The 15186-nt window shown below is 40.9% G+C and overlaps 2 protein-coding genes across 3 annotated transcripts in view; one reads left to right on the top strand and one right to left on the bottom strand.

Moving 5' to 3' along the window:
* Nucleotides 1-11103, bottom strand: part of LOC132379077 (dual oxidase 1-like) — a 122374-nt gene extending 111271 nt beyond the window's left edge. The window contains exons 1-4 of the mRNA XM_059946616.1: nt 11008-11103; nt 6121-6265; nt 2816-2899; nt 219-383 (exon numbers count right to left, since the gene is read on the bottom strand). Coding sequence (XP_059802599.1) covers nt 219-383; nt 2816-2899; nt 6121-6190 — 319 coding nt within the window. The 5' untranslated portion in view covers nt 6191-6265; nt 11008-11103. The remainder of the gene's footprint in view (nt 1-218; nt 384-2815; nt 2900-6120; nt 6266-11007) is intronic.
* Nucleotides 11104-11117: 14 nt separating this feature from the next.
* Nucleotides 11118-15186, top strand: part of duox2 (dual oxidase 2) — a 35401-nt gene continuing 31332 nt past the window's right edge. Inside the window, exons 1-3 of one of the 2 annotated variants that reach the window (XM_059946614.1) lie at nt 11118-11364; nt 11887-12047; nt 12603-12660. In XM_059946614.1, the coding sequence (XP_059802597.1) occupies nt 11901-12047; nt 12603-12660 (205 nt within the window). In that variant the 5' untranslated portion in view covers nt 11118-11364; nt 11887-11900. Of the gene's footprint in view, nt 11365-11626; nt 11651-11886; nt 12048-12602; nt 12661-15186 lie in introns of those variants that run through there. The other variant, XM_059946615.1, reaches the window with a different exon arrangement.

Here is a 15186-nt window from a genome sequence, read left to right as displayed (position 1 = left end):
TCTGTACTTCTATCACACGTAGAAAGAGTGTTATAAGGATAGAACTTGAAGAAACCACACAAAAGAAATGAATTCAATATAAATTCCTCTGGCCATCAAGTATATAAACTTAATAAGTATTCGTGTTAAAATGTTGTTGCTACTTATTAATGTAGATGAACAGACACTAATTATTTTTTGCCCCTGAAATTTTTGCAGCAGCAACCCACAATCCTTACCAAAGAAAATGCTCAGCACGGTGTTATTTTTAATAGACTGCAATCCCGATGTTCCGTTGGCTATTATATTACTGATGGTGCGCGCATTTGGGACGTCAGGCTCTTCCAAAGCCTGATAAACGCCATCAGTGTACCTGGCAGGCATTAGGCGCATGAAAGGGGAACCTGTGGATGAAAGATAGTTTCAGACAATTGTCACAGTGGAAGTTCCTCCCTGCCTTCCCCGATGAATGGTAACACTATAGAGGGAAGCCACAGGTAGCTTTTGTCGGCAGATGGAACATGCTGCCAGGGATGGTAGTGCAGACAAGTACATTAGAGTCATTTAAAAGACTCTTAGACAAATGGATGAAAGAAAAAGGGAAAGCTATCTGTTAGATTTATCTTACAGTAAGATAAAAGGTTTGGACAAAGTTGTGGGCCAAAGGCCCTATACTGGGCAGTACTGTTCTATGTTCTATTTTCTATGACAATATGGGGATTAACTCTGTCCTGAATCTTAAGGTAGAGATTGCATGTAATCAGTGATAACTGTTCTATGTACTAGTGCCTGAATGGACACCAAACCCACAAGGGCTTATTCCACCATTCAGTATGATCACAGCTAATCCTGCACAATGCCCAGTTTCCAAAAAAAAGTTTATTCAAAGTAAATGTATTATCAAAGTACATTTATGCAACCCATATGCAGTACTCCCCTGAGATTCATCTTCTTGCAGGCATTCAGGGTAGATAGAATAAAATCAATGAAAAGCTACACACAGAGATGGTAAAACAACCGATGGGCAAAAGAAGACAAACTGTGCAATACAAAAAATAATAATACTGATAAATAACTATGTAATAAATGATATTGAAAGTTGGTGGAATCACTTCAGTGCTGAGGTGAGTGAAGTTCTCTACGCTGATTCAGGAGCCTGATGGCTGAAGGATAATAACTGTTCCTGAACCTGGTGGTGTGGGACCTAAGGCTCCTGTACCTTCTTCTTGATGGCAGCAGCAAGCTATCTGATTCCTTTCTGATTCTCGGTGCTTTGGACATCTATTCCCCTCGCTGTTGAATCAAAACAACGACAGAAGATCGCAAGTCACAGTGAGGAGAAGAAATTACTCCTCATTTCATTCCTGGGACACCCCTTCCCACAATCCACATCACCATGCTTTAGACTCCTAGTCCAGTGGACGCTTGGGCCCCTTGAGCAATGTGAGACGTAATGCGAGTAATGTTTTGAAGTATGTGAGTATATTATGAACAATGTTTTGAATAATATAAATAATATTCTGAATAATGCATACAATAATGTTTTCTGTTCAGAATCAAACACAACTGATTGTGTTTTACTGATATCCATGTGATATTCTAAGTAATGTATATAAGGTGAATAATGCTAATAATAATGTGAGTAATAATCTAAATCATGTTTATGATGTCATGTTAATACTGTTTTGAATGAAGCAATAATATGAGAAATATTCCAATCAATATCACTCTCATTCTAGTTCTATGGACTCACTTTCAAGGACTCTAAAACACATATTCTCAGTATTAATTTTTTTTTGTATCTGCACAGACTTTTGTATTTGCACATCAATTGTCAGTATGTATAGTTTTTTCTTTGATTCTATTGCATTTCTCTGTTCTATCGGGTATGCCCACAAGAAAATGAATCTCAGGGTAGAATATGGTGACATCTACAGTACTGCACAAAAAAAAATTAGGCACATATATATATATAGCCAGGGTGCCTAAGAGTTTTGCTCAGTACTGTATATCTATATGAACACTACCCAGTATTTTTTCTTACTTTTTGCTCTTCTTATTTAATTACATTTTCTTTTTAGATATATACTTTTATTATAATTCATAGTTTTTATTATTATATATTGAAATGTACTGCTGCTGCAAAACAACAAATTACATGACATATAGTACTGTGCAAAAGTCTTGGGCACCCTTGCTCTATATATGCGCCTAAGATTTTTGCACAGTAAAATTTTTTCAATTTTTACATTGAAAATGAAACTACTTTGAACTTTGCATAATGACAGTATTGTTCTAGCTTTGACAGTAATTTTTGTCAAACTCATTGATAGTTCCTGGTAGATTTATCTTAATTCTGTAACTTATGTGAGGATCTGATTAGAGAAAGCTATGTTAACATTGCTCAGAAAGCCCATAACATGGGGTGGAACAGATTTACACCCTGGCCAAGTATCAATTTCCATTAATTTTATTTGACCACGAAAGAATTAAACCAGTATTCTGGCCAACCCTATCAGTTTCCTGATGGCTGGATAACATTGAAGCTGTCATTTAGGTATTGCTCACAATAACAGGATTCTGGAAAGGAAAAGGGATTCAGAAGCAGTGAGATCCAAGCTGTCAAAAAACCTTTGAATTGTATATTAAATTGTATGTTTGGCTGTGCTTTGTAAACATATCCTGTTCAGGTATAAACACAGATAGATTGTATATTGTGATATTTATATCAAAGACTAACCTAAATATTTTGCAGTATTTAATAGTGAGGACGTAAACCATAATTATGTTTACAGTTGGAAACCCAATACTAGAAGATCGCAAGAGTGAGTCTTACCAGCCGAGCCTCTTTTATGATAGGCAAGATTGTTGTACCAGCCATCATACCTCTGAACTTCCCAGTTGATGTTATTTTGGGCAGCTGAATGGGAATATGAGAGTGAATCAAAGGGTGCACTAATCAGATGAGAAAAACATATGCAGTGCAAAATTCGAAGGACTAATAAGTTCAAGTTTATTGTCATTCAACTGTGTACATGCATACCACAAAATGAAACAATATTCCTCTGGGCCAAGGTGCACAATGCAATACATATAATTCACACATAACACATAAAGTATTAATACCACAAATAAATTGACAAATAATAAAATATATTACACAAGATTAACGTTTGGTCATATGTAATAACATCTGTTTAGGAAGCAAGGGACAGAAGATAAGTAAATAGGAATGGCCAGGTAAAAACTGGAAGAAGGAAATTCTGTTTTTACAGTGAGTAAGTTTAATAAGTTCATGTTCTCGATGTCTCAATCAGACAGCAGTTAGGTTAAATAAGAGTTCAGGGTTTTAATCCAGGCATTGAATCATCAATAGTATTGAATTAGGACAGAAGTTGCCCTTGTATTCTGAGTATATGATACAGGAGTAGAATTGGACCATTCAGCCCATTGAATCTGCTCCACCATTCAATCATGGCTGATATTTTTCAATCCCATTCCTCCATCTTCTCCCAGAAATCCTTAGTCTGATTATCAGTCAAGAACCTACTAATCTATGCCTTAAATACACCCGATGACTTGGCCTCTACAGCCCTCTGTGGCAAAGAATTCCACAGATTCACCACTGTCTGGCTGAAGAAATTCCTCCTCAGCTCAGTTCTAAAGGGCCGTGCTTTATTGTGAGGCTGTGCTCTCATATGCTAGACTCTCCTACAGATAGAAACATCCTCGCCTTGCCCACTCTACTATTTGGTAGGTCTGAGCAAGATTCCCACTCATTCCTCAGAATTGCAACATGCACAAGCCCAAAGACATCAAGCACTCCTCATTTGTAAAGCCTTATATTCCTGCGATCATTCTTGAAAACCTCCTCAGGATCTTCTCCAGGGCCAGCACGTCCTTCCTTAGATACGAGGCCCAATGTAAACATGCAACATAGAAATGTATTGGTGTTAAAACTTCTAAATGTCAGTTCCCTTGGGGCCAATGTGTTTATGTAACCGTATTGTGCGTCTGGTAGTTACAGCAGAAGACCAAGTTCTACCCCATGGCTTTTGATTGAGAAAACTCTTTATATTCCCTCAGGTAGATAGGTTGGGGCAACTTAGTAACATGGGAGTTGGTGCAATACTGTTACAGCTTGGGGCATCGGAGTTCAGAGTTAAACTCCAGTGCCATCTGTAAGGAGTTGTATGTTCTCCCTGTGACTGAGTGGGTTTTTTCCAGTTGCTCCGGATTCCTCCCACAGTTAGTAGGGTATTTAGTCATTGTAAATTATCCCATGATGAGGTCAGTGTTAAATAGGTGGGTTGCTCAGTAGCGCAGCTCTTTTGGCAGAAAGGGCCTGTTCTCCTGTTCTGCACTGTATTTCTAAATAAGAATTTGAATCCCACTATCTGATGGGCGGGGGGGGGGGGGGGGATGGGGGGTTGCTGTTAAATTACCACAACTTTTTGGAATAAATAGAATTCCAAAATTAAGTCATCCAAGGAGCCGCTGGGTTGTTGTGAAACAAAAATATAAAGCAGCTGGTTCACTGCTATCTCACCAAGAATATGAGAGTGAATCAAAGGGTGCACTAATCAGATGAGAAAAACATCTTACCCTGACTAGTTCATACGTAATTCCTGATTCACTGATTCACTAGACTAGGATTGTTCTTTAACTGCTGCCTGAAGTGACCCAGAAAATAAGGGCAAATTGGGGATGAACACTGGCCTTGTTCATGGTGTACGTATCCCTATAAAAAAGTCTATCTTACCTGCAAACAACAGCTTGCTAGAATGTACGGCTTTATGTAGAATTGTCATGACAAAGAACGATACTCAGCCCACTGAGTCTATGCAGGCTCTTAGCAGAAGGATTCAATTCCCTTACTCTTACTCCATTAACCTGCTAATTATTTCCTCTCAATTGCTTCTCAAAATCCCTATGAAACCTCTAGTTATTTACTTCCTTAATACCTTGTGAAGAACGTTTCTGTTCAAATCCCCCTTGCATTTAAACCTGTCCCTTTGTCCCAGAAGCACTTGCCTATGTTCCTTCTCTAAACCAATCACAAGATTAAGAGGCAACCTTATCCGCTGCACAGAACATACATTTATTTGTATTAGGAGTACGCTTGTTGCGTTGGGCACAGTGTAACATGCAACAAAAAACAAAATACAACAATTAGGAAGGATAAAGAATCATATAAAAATAAAGTTAGAAATTGAAGTACAGAGATGGAATAAAATGTGTATAAATACATAAATACCAGCATGTATATACAATGTAAAAGTGGTTTAAAGGGTTTACAGTGCAGTGCACTGGGGGTAACTAGAATGGTTGATCAGATTAACTACCTGGCGCAAGAAACTCTTAAGATCGGGTGAATTTCTTTTAATAGCTCTGTCGCACTTTTCAGAAGGGAGCTTTTGGAAAAGGCACTTGCTGGGTGGGAAGTGTCAGTAATGATTTTTCCTGCATCCTTCTTTGACTAACTGTGATTAAATCACCAGTGTATGATTCAACCAACAACTTTCTGAGCGAGAGACAAGAATGCAACCCACTGAACCAACAGTGACCTCTGTCCAATTACTGACTTGGGCTACTGGGTTTACTCTGCGTAAGCTATTTGTTTTAATAGCCTTATGGCATGTTACAGAAGGAAGCTTTTCGAAAAGGAAGTTTGCAAGGTGGGTAGTGCCTGCAATGATTTTTCTTGCCTGCTTTATTGTCCTGCACACATGCAAATCCTGCAGTGATGGTAGACTGCAGCCAATGACCTTTCCTACTGACCTGACATTCACTGTAGTTTTCATATATTGTGAGAGGATGCTGCACCAAACCAGCCAGGAATGGCTGATGTGAAGATGCTCTCTGTTATGGCAGTGTAGAATTACACCAGTAAGTTCTGAGGAAGATGGAATTTTACCAACTGCCGCAAAGAGCGCCAATGTCACATGCTGCAGTCTCGCAAACTTCAGATATGTGTGTTATATTCACAAAATTAAAACTACTTGAAAAGAAAACAAAATGCAGGATAAAGGATGAAGAGAAAAGGATTGAGCTTGCTTGGAATATGGAAGAATGGGCAGGATATGTTGCTCTTCATCATAGAAATGTCTCTGTTCCAGATAAGCTGCCAATATTACTTACTGACAAACATTAGATAGTGGAGGCAAATCCAGACCGTGATCAACACTTGGCAGATGAAATTCTGTGCCATGTTCTTTTCCAGATCTAATTCTTTCACATTTGCCAGGGGTGTTTCTGAATTGTTCAGTTCCAATTAGAAATGATCCTGGTAAGAAAACAATTATGCAGATGATGGAAACCCAGAGAAACACATAGAAAAATGCTGGAGGAACTCAGCAAGTCGGTAGAGTCTATGGAGTGGAATAAAGAGTCAACATTGCTGGGTTATTAATAGTTTGGATTACTTTTTGTCAGTTTCCTGAACAAAACAATGACCAATTCTTCCCCTCCTGAGTTGATGTCAGTCTGAAGAAGGGTCTCGGTCAGAAATGTCGATAGTTGACTCACTTCCATAGATGCTGCCTGACCTGCTGATTTCCCCCAGCATTTTGTGTGTGATGCTTTGACTCATTGCTTGTTGTGTAGAAGGACACACGTTTCACCTCAGTGATCTAATTTTCCAATGCACTTCCCAAAATCGGAATAGTCCAGACTATTGAGAAGCAGCTACTAAGAAAATGCATGTTCCTTCCCAGCAATTAATTCTAATAAATTTGATAAGAATTTATTTGCATATTATTTTTTATGATAAAGAAAGAGGCCGTGCAGCCTATCGAGTTTATGCTAGACTCTCAGAGGACTCCCGCTGTCTGATTCACACATTTCTTTCCCTCTAATCTATTGACATGCCCGGCAGTCCCCTGTGAATCTCCTGTCGCCCATCTACACTGGGATATTTAATCTACCAGCGCATATCGAGGGTATGGGTGGAACAATTTCCAGGGACAGCATGGGAGATCAGAGACGAGCCAGGATTACTGCAGCAGCAGCTCTACCTGCTGAGGAATTGAGAGACAAAGGGGCAAACAAAAAAAAAGATGGGTGAGGGGGGAGAGAGAGTAAAGGTGGTTGCTAGGAGGAACAGAAGTAGTGAGACTGAAAGGGGAGTCTAAAGGAGGAAGGGTGGCTGAGAAAAATAGGATGTGAACAAAATGTGTGTGTGTGTATGTGTGTGTGTGTGTGTGTGTATATATATACATGTATGTGTGCGTGTTCTTAGTGTGTGTATATATGTATGTGCTTAGAGTGTGAACACGTGCTTAGTGTGTGCATGTGTGTGCTTAGAGTGCAAGTGTGCTCATTGTGTGTGTGTGTGTATGTGGTGTGTGTGTGTGTGTGTGTGTGTGTGTGTGTGTGTGTGTGTGTGTGTGTGTGTGTGTGTGTGTGTGTGTATGTGGTGTGTGTGTGTGTGTGTGTGTGTGTGTGTGTGTGTGTGTGTGTGTGTGTGTGGTGTCCTCTCTCTGTGTATCCAGAAAGTTAAATCCGCTCTAAATCCGAGTATCTCCAAATGACTGGGTGTATGTGCATAAACGTGAGTGCTTAGAGTGTATGAGCATGTGCTGTGTGCATATGCACACGCGCTTAATGTGTGTGTCTCCATCTGTCTGTTTATCTGGATAGGTTGAGTCTGTTTTAAGTATCTTGGACCCCTCTGCCACTCTACACACTTTACCTGTGTGTATTCCCACTCCTTGGGGTTTGAGCGAAGTCGAATCAGAGGGACTGAATGGTTTATGCCAGCAGTGCACGCGAGCTCGATTTCAAAGTTTAAGCGAAGTTTGGATAGGTACGTGGATGGGAGGGGTATGGAGGGCTATGGTCCCTGTGTAGGTCGATGCAGTTTAAATGGTTTCGTACGGACTGGCCGAATGGCTTGTTTCTGCGCTGTGCTTTCCTATGACTCTGACTGTCTAGGAAACCTATAGCACATCTTACCACCACCCGCCCGTCTCTGGGTGAATACTGTAGCGTGACCCGCTGAGATGCCTCCGCAAAATGTCCTTTGAAAGTTTCTCCTCATCCCATCTCCAACTCTCCACCAGTTACTTCTGGTCAATGCTCCCTGGTTTTTGTTTCCTCCACTAAGCCAATTTGCCCGAACTATTCCAGGACAGGCTTGATAAACACCAGGAGATTCTGCAGATGCCGTGTTTTCCCTCAACTGATTTGCTTGTATTTGCCGATACGGCTTGGAAAAGCGTATCGGAGAATTAGATCGCTGAGATGAAACTTTGAAACTTGTGCCTTTCTGAACAAAAAACAGTCAAATCAAGAAACACAAAATGCTGGAGGAACTCAGGCAGATTCTACGTAAATGAATAGTCAATGCTCCTTTCTTCAGGACTGGCAAAGGGCCGTAGAAGGGAAAGTTTGTTAAAAATTGGTGTTTGTGTGGTGAACTACATATACCTGTCTGGACCTGCCCCCCCCCCCCCCCCCCCGCTGACTGCTCCTGTGGCTCCTCCCACAGACCCCGGTATAAAGGCGATTGGAGACACAGCCCTGGCCTCAGTCTCCAGGATGTTGTGTGGTGGTCAATTGCTGCTTGTTCTTTCTTCCAGCCAATAAAAGCCTATATCTCGCCTCATGTCTCCGAAAGTTATTGATGGTACATCAGATTGTGTTCAGGAAACTGACATAAAACCATTTATAGAAACTTGGTTTTATTAATACTAAAACCAGGATAGCCATTCTTCCAGTAATCAACTACATTGGATCTGACATTTAATACATCTCTTCAAAAAAGTTTTTGAAGATTATTCACAGTATAACTACATCAAGAAATTATCTGCTGGTAAAAGTTCTTTTTTTTTCAAAAAGCAAAATACTATAGATGCTCAAAATTGTGGTCACAGTCTACCTTGCCATGGATTTGCACCTCATTGCCTGTCTACTGCACTTTCTCTGTAACTTCCACAATGCACACGATGTGCAGGAGGAACTCAACAGGTCAGGCCACATCTACGGATGGGCATAAACAGTCGACGATTCGGGCCGAGACCATTCATCAGGACTTGTTGACCAAGACTTCGACTGCCTGACCTGCTGAGCTCCTCCAGCACAATGTGGGTATTGCTCCAGATGTCCCGCATCTCAGTGCCTCTAGTGACTGTAACACTTTATTCTGCATTCTGTTTTTGCCTTTCCCTTTGTTCTACCTCCAGGTACTGATGTGATTAAATTACCTCTATGGACAGAATGCTAAACAAAGTTATATTCTTTCACTGTACATGCGGCAATAATAAAACAATTCGCCGTTTTAGTTCCCAACAACAATCTGCTGGAAGAATTCAGCGGGTGGAGCAGCATCTCTGGGAGGAAAAGGAATTACTGACGTTTAGGGTTAGAGTTTCGATCCGAAATTCCTTTTGCTCCTGTTGTTGCTCCCAAATCCATCTGCATCTACGTGTATCACCAGTTTAGTCCACCTGACTCACCTGTCCAGTGATTCTCAGCAAAAAACATAGAAGCATAGAAATGCTGAATATTTCCTACATTTAACTACTCTCCAACTTCCAGTTGGTGACGACCGGCTGTAATCTGAGTTTCAGTTTGAGATCACTGTCCTGTCCAGCACACGTCCAGACGGAGCAAATCGATCGACCGAATGGCCTAATTCTGCTTCTATGGGTTTTTTTTGGCTATTTTTGTGCATTACTTATTTAATTTAAATATACTGGTGTATGTTTATATAATTGCAATTTATAGTTTTTAAATTATGTATGCATTAAATATTATTGAAATGTATAGTTTTTTTAAAAAAATTAAGTATTGCAAGGCATTACTGCCGCAAAACAGATTTCACGACATATACTAGGGACATTAAACCTGATTCTGATTCAGATTCTATGTATTACGTTGCACAATCCGCGCTAAGGTGTAATTAATGCCCTGTGAAGCGCTTTGGGAATTTCTGTTATGTTGACAGAGACGGTTGTAACCGCGGATACTTCACTGAGTGCCGATAGGCAAGGAAAGGTGAATAAAAAACTTGCATTGATCAATTGCCAAAAACGAAACCTGTTCTTTTCTCTGTCGAACAGCGCCCTTCTCCGGGATCTATTGATATGCAGCAGCGAACTCAACTCAAACCCGCGCGCACTTAAAGTCTAAGAAAAAAAAAGTGAAACCTTGAAACAACAGCCAGTTTCATCATTAATGCACTGCTAGAATTACGTTGGGGGATGTAAATATTACAACGACTCCTCACAATCTGCAGTGCAAAAGCGCGTAACAACTGATTCAGGGATCGCAGAGCGGATTTGCGGCGCTAAAACCTGGCAGACGTCCCGCAGAGCTGGTCCTGTAGTAAGGTGGCGCATCTTAGTGAACATCAAACCGCATCGGGATTCGCCCTTCACGGCAACTCTATCGGCAAGAACTTCAGGGGGAATTTACTTACAGTATTTTTAAACGGACAACAAAATATGAAGTAGCGTTAATCCGCGAGGAAATGAACTCTGTTCACACGGCAGTGTGTTAGAGGACCACGCCATATAAGTTATCCATCATTAAAGACCCCCATTATCCAGGATATGCCCTCTTCTCATTACTGCCATCCAAAAGGAGGCACTGAAGCCTGAAGACATACACTCAATGTTTAAGGAGCAGTTGCTTCCTCACCTACAACAGATTTATGAGCAGTCCATGAACCCACGAACAATTACCTCACTGTTCTTGTTCTTTTTTACACAATTTATTTTAAAATATGTTTCTTAATGTAATTTAGAATTTCTATGCATTTCACTGTACTGCTGCCACTAAACAACATATTTCACCAAGTATGTCACTGATAATAAACCTGGTTCTGATTCAGTTAAAGAGCCGAGAGCTGTTTAATCCCGACCTCTCTAATTTCATTGCCCAGTTGAATCAATCCCATGCTTTTAGCGTAGCATGAATGAGATTTATACGCAGATTGAAAGGCGGTCTCGGAATCTGGACGCAGATCTTGACAACCATCCACCAAAAGATTTGAAAGTATTACTCGCTGCGAAGCCAACTTACCTGCGGAGTCGGTTAACAAGCTCCGCTGTCTCGGGATGGGCCAACACAAATGGGACTCTTCAGCAGCGGGAGGAGGGTCTCTTACGTAGAGAGAAGGTGTGGGAGAAATTGCATCAGGTACCAGGAAGAAGATATGTTCTAGAAAAACCCACTTTCAATCATTTACCGGATATCTGACGTAAACTTCTGGAGCCCTTCCTTAAGTGAGCAAAGCAGCAAGAGTATAAATTGGATGGGACAGAATACGAGGGAACAACAGTTTACAATATTTCCTTCGCATTTGAGATTTGCCCTAGTGGTGAGAAGCGTAATTCCGCCCCCCCCCCCCTCCCCCGGGTGACTCCAACCTGTATTAAGGTGAGTAGATCATCAGAACACATCAGAGAGAGAGAGAGAGAGAGAGAGAGAGAGAGAGCTTATATTAAAAACTTGCTAAAATTCTTAAATTTGGAGAAAAAATAAATACGACCTTTTAAAAATAAATTGGCCACAGAACCCTGTCTCTTTAAAAGAAAGCGGAGGAAAATCAAACGATGTAAGATGCAGACAAGTAACAAAATATGTTGTATATCAGAAGGAGGCGGTTTTTGATGGCACTGTTCCGCGCGCAGTCTGGGCTTTCGCCCGACCATCGCCTCGATCTGTAAGATATTATTGTGGCATTGTGACATATCTTTCCAGCATCGCACTAGAACTTGGCTTGCTTGGTCGATTTTAGAATAATGTTAACCGCCGTTATGTTTAGTTTTACAAAATAAAAAGTGAATATACCTGATTTGCATCGTTACTGCGGGGATGCCGCCAACTTTAACTTTTTCGTTTAAGCATCATGTCGTATCTCGGCGATAAGATAACGGGGTAACTTCTCTTTTCCTGCAGCAGGCGCTTCAACCATGACTTTGTTCAATGGGATTTCTCCCTTCTACCCCCGACAACAAACGGCGTTCGTTTTCGCCATCACCTTGCTTGTGGTTATCCTAGTCTTCTTGGTCCTTACAGTGACTTTCCTTATTATTCTCCCCGGCATCAGGGGCAGAGGGGTAAGTAACCGTTGGACATTCCTTCATTCACGATTTAAGGGGGTGACACTAAACCTGATTCTGACTCCGAGGCACGAGCGGCTAGCCGGAGTTTTCAAGCAACCACGGACGTCTTAGGGGCAGCATTTCTGGAGCGAAAGGGACAGTAGGTGCTTCGGGCCGAGACCCCTGAGTTCTTCCATCACTTTGTGGTCATGTGTATAGCTCCAGATTCCAGTATCGGATTCCTCGCCCCTCCTTGTTGTACCCTGACCGGCGATCTGACTGCATCGGGCACGGTTAGCTCTCGTGCCTCTCAACAGTAACAGTGGCTAGATGGCCCGAACGGACGTAAACTGCAGTGAAAAAGCCACGTTTACGCCCATTGCTTATAATTTTAGTTGGATGCTGATAATGCAATTTTTAAATGAATCAGTTCTATCGTTGAAAATGTAGCCGAAACTAATCGCCGATTATTAAAAAATCCCAACTATTAAAAAATTCTATCGCCGGAATTATATTTGGACTAAACACAACTTGCTTGCCTTTAAAATATATATTCTCTTTTGTATGCAGAGAATCTACTCGTTCTGCAGAGTTATTCTAAGCCTATTCATTGGAGTGATAATTGTGGGTAAGTCGAGCATTTATACACATTATTTTCCCATTTGCCGCGTTTACCGGTGCAGAATTTATTACAATAAAGACAAAATACTCAGCAGGTCAGGCAGCACCAGTGGAGATAATTCCCTGTTACATTTCTTCATGTTCCTTGTTTTCTTTTGTTGTGTTCTAACTGATACAGGGCTATGAAAACATTAAAAAGAAGCTTCACACCATTTTAAACTTGCCCCAGGCAGTTAATCTGATCAACCATTCTAGTTATCAGCTCATCCCTCCCTCTATCTATTAACCTTATCACTGCACTGTGGACAATTTAACTCACCTTTATAATTCAGTTTACATTGTATTTTTATATATTTGTTATCTTTATAATTGTTCAATGTCACACCTTGACCAACATACCAAAGCAAATTCCTCATACATGTAAATGTATATGGCAAATAAAGTAGATTCTTGATTGGAGAATCAAAATACTTCCCTGCTGATTTGGGGTGTTGCCCCAAATGGTGGCTTCCTCTCACTGGGGAAGGAGCAAGGGAACTTAATGTCAAAATAGCTCAGTATTCAATACATCACGACATTTATCAGTGATAATAAACCTGATTCTGAAATGAAAGTACAAGAAGTAGATTTTATGTGTCACAGATATGATTCACTGGAGCAGATCTGGGCAGAGATTGGCAGGAGTGAGACTGCACTTGGTGCTGAAATGGAGTGAAGTAGCTTCAATAAAGCTTGGCAATTCCCAGCTGTCTCTGACCCTCATCCTCCTCACCCCAGACATCTTATTCCCTTTAGTGTACAACAGTGTGTTGAACTTACTCAAGAATTAAATAGCTATAAGCTTTGGGGAAAAATAGTTCCAAAGATTTGGAACCCATCAAGATAAATAAAATATGCATACTGAAAATGTATGGCCCGTATCCTAGTGGAGGAACAGAAGGATATTGGGATCCTTGTCCACAGTTCCCTCAAAGTTGCCATACAAGTTGATAGGGTACATCATGAGCCCTGCAGATAGCCATACAACATTGAGCTTCCAGGCTGTTTGAGTACCCGTGTTTACTAATCAGTATCTTTGCTAGTTGTTAAGCCCTTGTGTTTAAGCTTTAATCTTGTGAAATTAATTGTGGCTGGCATGTTTCCCGCATTCTATGATTATTTAAAGAGGTCTCCCAGTCAACGCCTCAGTGGGTCATTGTGTTGGAGAGAATGATGAGTTGGCTCATGGCATTGCCCAGTCACTCCTCTGAGCCCCCGTTGGTATTCTGATGTCTAATTTCTAGTTTCCATCTCTTCCTGGGGATCCTACTGTTCCTCCGCTCCTGGTTCAAGTCATGAGCCTGCCATCCGCAGCTCCTGGGTTGAGTAACTGTCAGCAACCTCCTGCCTAAAACACAAGGGCTAGAAAAGATGCTGATTAGTAAACACATGTGCTCAAACACCTCAGAAGCTCAATGCTCTCTGGCAATTTGCAGGGCTCATGACAGGCTGATTAAGAAAGCAAATGGTGCGTTGGCCTTCACTAGTTGGGAGATAGAGTTGAAAGCTGCAAACTAATATAAGTTATAGAGAATATGAATTACGTTGTCTATAAAACTTTATATGAGCTCGATAAAACTCTAGGGAGACCACAGTTGGAGTATTGTGTTCAGTTCTGATCAACTCCTTATATTAAGGATGTGGAAGCTTTAGAGAGGGTGCTGAGGAGATTTACCAGGATGCTACCTGGATTAGAGAGCATGTCTTATGAGGACAGGTTGAAAGAATTAGAGCTTTTTCTCTTTGGAGTGAAGGGGGAGAGGTGACTTGATAGAGGTGTGTAAGATGCATAGATAGTGAGGACAGCCAGAGATTTTTTCCCAGGGTGCAAATAGCTAAACGTTCAAAGTACATTTATTATCAAAGTATGTATACTTTATTCAACCTTGAAACAGGCAGCCAGAAAAGGAAAGTATAAGGGGATGTCAGAGCTAGGTTGTTTTACATGGAGGGTGGTAGGTACATGAAATGTACTGCCAGGGGTGGTGCTAGAGGCTGATACATTAAGGAGACCTAAGAGAGTCTTGGATGATAGAAAAACAGAGGGCAATGTGAGAGGGAAGTGTTAGATTGATCATGGAATAGGTTAGAGGGTTGGCTCAACATTGTGGGCCAATGGACCTGTACTGTGATGTGCTCTTCTATGTTTTAATGTTCAGAATCAGGTTTAATATCACTGGCGTTTGTCATGAAATTTGTTGCTTTGTGGCAGCAGTATACACAGTAATAAAATAATAATAATAATAAAGGCTATAAATTACAATAAGAAGTATATGTTTAAAGCTAAGTTAAGGAAGTAGTGCAAAAAGAGAGAAAATATAGTGAGGTCGTGTACATTGTTCAATCAGAAATCTGATGACACTGTGGACAAAGCTGTTCCCAAAATGTTGAGTGAGTCTTCAGGCTCCAGTATCTTTACATTGATGCTAGCAATGAGAAGAGGGCATGTCCTAAATGCTGAGAGTGTCATGGTTCGGTCCATAAAGTCCGCGTT

The sequence above is a fragment of the Hypanus sabinus genome, chromosome 21, assembly GCF_030144855.1.
Source record: "Hypanus sabinus isolate sHypSab1 chromosome 21, sHypSab1.hap1, whole genome shotgun sequence".
NCBI lineage: Eukaryota > Metazoa > Chordata > Chondrichthyes > Myliobatiformes > Dasyatidae > Hypanus > Hypanus sabinus.
This window is presented reverse-complemented; position numbering and strand designations above follow the sequence as displayed.